Raw genomic sequence first — 6387 nt, 5'->3', positions numbered from 1 at the left:
TTTGGAACAGAAAAAGAAAGGCAATTTCACTGCATCCATATCCCATCGTAACTATACTACTGTTCTGAGTAAATGATAGCTATGTCCTAGTCTCCGAATTTACCAGTTGCGCACTTGCGCTCATGGTTTCTAATTTTCTTGACCTGTAGTCAGATATCAAGTAGGATACATGGCCAGACAAAAACCCGATACCTGACCAGACGAAAACCGATAACGTTACAAGTTACAACTACAGTGTACAGATACATGATGCTTATCTCAATATCAAAATAGTACTCCGACATGATGTGCATGATCTACAATTTGCTGTTAAATCTATCAAACCCATCTCCAAGGGTTTTCGACTCTTAGACACCACTGCCTGGATATAAAACCTCCACTCTCTTGAACCGTCCTTGTATATGTGCAGCGTGGCCTACAAGATGATGGCCATGCCTCTAGAACTGATATTATTGGTCGTCCATCAGTTTGTGCAAGCTATCCAATTTGATGGAAATCTGACAGAAGTCAACGGGGGCATGTTTCGCACATTGACATCAAGAGGCAGCATCCTATACTCGATGTCAAGGTCCCTGAAGATTTTAATCATCTCCTCGACCAGGAGAGCCCTCCTAACCCACCTCTGTCCCATATCCTGATGATTCATTCGGTGTGTCGGCCATACTGATAATTTCAGCCTGTTCATGTCCTCCACGTCCCTCACCACAACCAATGGACCAGGATACCAGTGTTCTGTTTTGCTCTCAATGTATCTGCAACAGATTGTAGAAAAACAAAAAAGACAGGATCAAAATCAGTCATCATTATACCACTCCTCTTTTAGATCTTACACAAAAGTTAGAATTCAGTGTCATTGTTGACTAGGTTCCACCTAAGCAGATGTCAAATCAACTCAGATGATTGGATCATTGCAACAATCATCATTCTTTTTACTTGCTACGCAAATAAAAAGTACGAGTATCATCAATCCGCCAAGGAGATTCTATCGGAGGAAACCTTAATTTGGTGCATATAACAAAGTGCATCTAATATAAATGCTTTGCTTCAAATTATAAAAAGTAAAGGACGATCTTTCTTTCCTCTCAAGAACATTAAGGAGAGAATCAGAAAAGTGATGTTATTTTGTACGTACCCTATTATTCTTTGCTTCACGAATGCAATCTTTTCCACAGGAGTAGAAATGTGAACACAGAAGTCAATTGCATCTCCCATATCTGGACTTCGATAGTAATTACTAATAGGTTTAGTCGAGAGGACACTGTTGGGGTATATGATCTTCTGGTTGTCAAACCTCAGAAACACTGTAGTTAAGATGTTCATTTCTTCCACTACCATCTGAGACAATATAATCACATATTAGAACAAAAAATATTCCAACACACACACACCCAAGTTCAGGTCTACTTTGTTTTTACCTGAACACCTTCGATTTCACACCGATCACCCACGTCGAAAGGGTGCATGACAAATAAGAAAATGATGGCTTCAAATACCATCTTGCAGGTGTTTCCAAACATGAAAGCTACCAGAAGGAGCTGTGAGCTTATAACAACCAGAAGCTGCGTGGTTGCAATTCCAAGTATGAGAAGCCAAATAACCAATATTATGATCCCCATAACAGCGTTCACCATGTGGTGGAGTTGGTTTACAGCTGTTTTTGTATCGTCCAGGGTCAAGGCAAGGGCTTTCCTTTCTCTGAAAGCATTAACCTGAAATCAAAAGGTGCAGCACATTAAATTGTATTCCTATTTGTTTTTGCACAAATTTAAGTTTGAAAACACATATTACAATTGCAACAAAGAATGAAGTCAAGAAATCCTTCTTCTTTACAATTCCCAGCCCCCAGGGTGATAAATTCATGACATCTATCAAAGGAGGATAACAAATCCAGAACCTGGGCAAGTGGCACGACGACTTTTAATTTAAACTGTATAATTGAAACGAAGAACAGGGTCAAAGATCTTTACCACCCAGTTCTTAAGAGATGCTTTCTTGACCCTCTTGGTCTCTGCTGCTCCTTCAAACAAACTCATTGTCTTTGAAGCTTCATCCTCTCTCATGAAACGCATCAGATCCTCTAGATAGATATACCTGTCACCAAGAGACAGAACATGCGAACTTAAGAGAATGGCAATTGATAGGAAGCATATAATATTGTTTTTTAGTGAAATAATAAAATAGTGTACCTGTTTATAGATATTGAATTGTTTTGAATCTCTAATTATAATATGGTAAACTTACACAGTAATTTCTAGATCCCACATAGCAGATGAAGAAAATGAGTTAGCAAGAAGACCAACAACCTCAAATGGAGGATGAAGCACAATGAGTGAAAAGGCATAAGCCTTCACATCTTTGAAGGCAACATCATTTCCACATTTGAAGTAAAATCTTAGTATAGGTGAACTTTCACAAGTTCAAATCTTAGTATATATGAACTTTCACAAGTTTAAATGGAAGACCTATTCTTATGTTCTTTAAGTATATCCATAGTCCCTTTGAGTAAGATGGTTCAGATATCTATATTGAGAATATTGTGAAGCGGAAGCTTGCACAAAAACACCATACCTCTTCGGTGTATAAACAAGAAACACAGCTAACATATCTATCTATCCAGCAAAACAAATAAGGAAAAAACTCCACTCAAAGGCGTCCCCAACTTTCTGTATTCATTGAGAACTTAGTGCGGCCAAACACAAACGTGTAAAACACCCAAAAAAATCGCCACCAAAACAAAATTGTGCATCCATTGCCAAGTACAATCCGGTTGTACAGTATTAAACACAATATTAGCTTTTGGTGATCCTAGTAGATTTGCTCTCCATCAACTAAGAGAATTTGTTTGCTTACTGGATGAACTATATAATAGAACTAGACGGAACTCTACCAAGTTTTAGCACCTTGATGATATAGATATAAGTATATAACTAGTAAAAAGAAAATATATGGGAAAGGATAAAATTAAAAGACAATCAGGGGAAAAGAAGACATAAGGGCGAAAGGAATAAAACTCACTTGGACCCAGGCTTCGCCACATTGTGAAAGATGTTCTTAGCTGCACATTTTGCCTGACATTCACTTCTGATCTGCATTGCTGCTTCGTCTTCATGATTTGAATTCTGAATTTCCTCATCCAGCGTGGTTAGAACCCCATGGCGAACTATTTTCATTAGTCTTTTCATGTTCCAAGCTGAAATATTTTTCTGGTTCAGTCTGTGAAGATGGTCTATCGTAATCCTTTCATCTTGTTGCTTCGAAAGACCCCCAGATGACCTGAAGCTCCTCTTAACCTGAGGGCTGTTTGGGATTACCCCACTGCCAATTAGCTTTCCACTCTTCATGGTTGCCTTCAGGTCAGCAGGCATATTAGCACCTGCATTCTGAAGCTTCTGAACCTCGGCAATGACCTGCTCTTCCTCTTCTTGGTTGCTTTGAATTTCTATTAAAGGTGGGCCTGATAGTGTCTCAATTACATATTGATTAAACAATGATTCCTGAATTCGATCAAAGTATGTGTTCACATGAAACGACGATGCCAGAACCTTAACAAGAAGTGTCTTCACAAGCCAGACCAATGTGGTTACCAAGAGACATATGAGTATCTTAGTTATAGTGTAAGGCAATTTATTGCTCTTGATCTCATGCTGGACTTTGTCATCAAACACATAATGCCAAGCAATTAAAACCAGACCCAACCATAAACAATTCTGAACAGCCTTCCTCACTCCATAAACGAAATACAAAACCCGTTTTCGCAACATAAAATTTCGCTCTATAAAAAACACCGCAAGCCTAATCCCCCAACCAGATACCAATCTCCCACAAATCAAAACCAATACCAAAAGCTCCCATTTCCACAAAGATAAATCCCATACTTTCTTCTTACTTAAAAACGGTATAGAAAGACTACAAACAAATGCAGCAATAATCAAAACAAGACTCACCCATTGACACACCGTTAATGTATTGAACTTGTGCTTCTTAAATTCTTCCGGTAAATCCTCCCCCGCGAACGGATCATCTTCATCTTCCTCACTAGCCCTTCCGATGAACCCAGACTTCAATTGACCAGACTTCAATGGTCTACCAGATCTTTTATCATGCTCATCATGCATCGGTTGATCCAGTAACCTCGACTTCATAGTTTTCGTCGTCATAAAACTATTCGAATTACGCTTAAACGAAGCATTATTAGAAGTACATCTCAAAACCTCCCCTCCTCTTCCTTCTTCTGGTACTGATCCGTTACTTCTTCTATGAACAGCTTCTGGTGATGGTGACCAATTCTCACCTTGTTCTCTAAAAGAAACCTTTGCTTCCTTTGGACTAAAGGGTACTTCTTGAATAGCTTGCAAACCACTATTACCTTCACTTAGTTCCTCCATCTCCAAGTCCATATCCAATGCAATCTCCCCAGAAGCTTTTTGCCTATGTAAAAACTTCCCTATAAGTTTAGACGGTGGATCTTCCACGTTGTTGTTCTTAAAATCAAACCCATCCTCATTACTACTGTTACCAGCTACTACATTAGAATTTGTATTTGTATTATTATTATGATCACTCCAGAAATCATAACTTGACCCTCTCCATATTGTACTTCCACTATTATTATTATTATTATCAACTTCTCTACTTACTTCCACGTCACTATTGACGTTTAGAACTATGTCTCTTCGACCACTTGATTCGCACTTGAGGTCATCTAGATCAGATAAGATGGGTTGGGATTCGAGTTTTTGATGTTGATGTTGAACACCATTACCAGAGATTTTAGTTTGAACTTGTTTGAAAGATTTTTTAAGTGAGTCCATTGAACAGACAAAAGCTGCTTTTGAAGCTGGGAAAAAAAAAAGTAAAGTAGTTCAAGGGGACTCGTGAATCTTTGTCGTGGTTTTATTGCAAAAGGGACGCGTGGATACTGTTGTGCATTAAATATAAAGCTGAGATACCTAATGGTGGAGTGAAATAGTGAATAGGTGGCCAATATTTTAGAGGAGACGAGAATATGTAAAGAGAAAGTCCTTGTTTCTTGATTCAAGAGTACCACTGTTGAAATACGAAACCTCTCGAAAGTGGAAAGATGGATATGCTATTTTTATTTTGTTTGGGAAGGTTTTGAGCGTGTGTAAACTTTAATACACGAGGATAGTTTTGTAAATTTAGTAATAGAGTTGTTTTTTGTGGAGATTGAAATGTTTGAGACTCCTTCCTTTTGTCTGGAAGTGGAGTTGGTGAGTAATAAGTTTGCAAGTCTGCAAGGGAGGTACAAAAGTAACATGAGACATGAGAATTCTACATCTTGATTAGCGCATATAACAGTTTTTAATTTCCGCGTAACGCCACGACACTATAGGTGTGTTAGTGTGTATTAGTGTATAGTGACAGTTAACCAAAATATGCGGAAAGAGAGTCTTCCTTAACCTTTTTATATTATTTTCCGCCGCGATGGAATGTTGTGATTTGTGTTTTGGCGGTCCACGTCTTTATTTAACGCATGAAGAGAACTCAAAGTCGAAGATTTGGTTTGAAATTAATTCTGTTATAGTCATTGTCATTGGTTTCTTGGTCCCCCCGAAAAGTGAACCAATTTGAAATTTAATTGTCTAGATGGTGCATTGATCCGTTGGAAGTACTAAACGTCTAAACTCGGTGTGGCAATGTCACACAAAAATTCATCAGAGTGATTATCGGGAAAAAAAATGAAAAATCACTACTGTCGTACTCATTAGACCAGGAGTTTATTGTTTCTTCCGTCGTTGGTACACAAAAAACAGGATTGGCCAGACGGACAAGAGAACAAACAATTAATTTGGGTTGGATTGTGAATGTGAATGTGGTCCAACCAAAAGCCAGCTGTGCTGCATTGTGGTACAGTACACACCCTTAGATGGTTAGACGTCGTCGGTAATCAGCATAGTTGGCGCCAAGCTCTGTTGCAAGGTGCAACATGCAACTAACAGGCAAGAGCCGTGTCCGTGTAGCATCGATACATAAACAAGTGCGTCGACTCGCTGGTCAAAACAAAGTTAGCTGGCTTTCCTTTTTATCGTCTATCCTTTTGGAACATAATCCCACTGAAGGCAGACTGGCAGATATTACTGTCTGTTGTGGTGAACGCATTACCAATTTGGTGGAAGACGGTTCACAAATTTGCAAAGAAGATCTGTAATGTGAATGCGCGAAATCTTGGTAGCAAATCCATGTGCGAACCCCGTCCACAAATTTACTAGTGTGAAGACAACCCTGTTCACGCACGTATCACTGCTTGTGGAGAATACCGAAGTTTTGTAAATTTCACTGGGACAAGTGGACAACACATCTTAAAGCGTAGGGGGGACCACAGCAAAATGAACCATAAAATGGTGACGTTTGACAAAATTAAACACG

The 6387-nt window shown here is 38.9% G+C and overlaps 1 protein-coding gene across 1 annotated transcript; it reads right to left on the bottom strand.

Moving 5' to 3' along the window:
* Positions 1-5180, bottom strand: LOC147520194 (mechanosensitive ion channel protein 6-like). The gene is made up of 5 exons (XM_086591701.1): positions 3016-5180; positions 1968-2091; positions 1416-1709; positions 1133-1335; positions 1-752 (listed from the first exon to the last, which is right to left on the bottom strand). The coding sequence occupies exons 1-5, from the start codon at positions 4809-4811 to the stop codon at positions 464-466; spliced, it is 2706 nt and encodes a 901-aa protein (XP_086447827.1). The 5' UTR covers positions 4812-5180; the 3' UTR covers positions 1-463.
* Between the last annotated feature and the right edge of the window lie 1207 nt (positions 5181-6387).

The sequence above is a fragment of the Coptis chinensis genome, chromosome 2 (genome assembly GCF_015680905.1).
Source record: "Coptis chinensis isolate HL-2020 chromosome 2, ASM1568090v1, whole genome shotgun sequence".
Taxonomy (NCBI): Eukaryota; Viridiplantae; Streptophyta; class Magnoliopsida; order Ranunculales; family Ranunculaceae; genus Coptis; species Coptis chinensis.
Note: the sequence above shows the minus strand (reverse complement) of the source record. Positions and strands in the feature narration are given on the sequence as shown.

Coding starts and splice junctions, on each gene's coding strand:
- LOC147520194 (XM_086591701.1), bottom strand. CDS start 4,811: ATGGACTCACTTAAAAAATCTTTCAAACAAGTTCAAACTAAAATCTCT. Junction 2,092..3,015: donor GTGGCGAAGCCTGGGTCCAA/GTGAGTTTTATT, acceptor TCTTGGTGACAG/GTATATCTATCTAGAGGATC. Junction 1,336..1,415: donor GTGAAATCGAAGGTGTTCAG/GTAAAAACAAAG, acceptor ATATTGTCTCAG/ATGGTAGTGGAAGAAATGAA.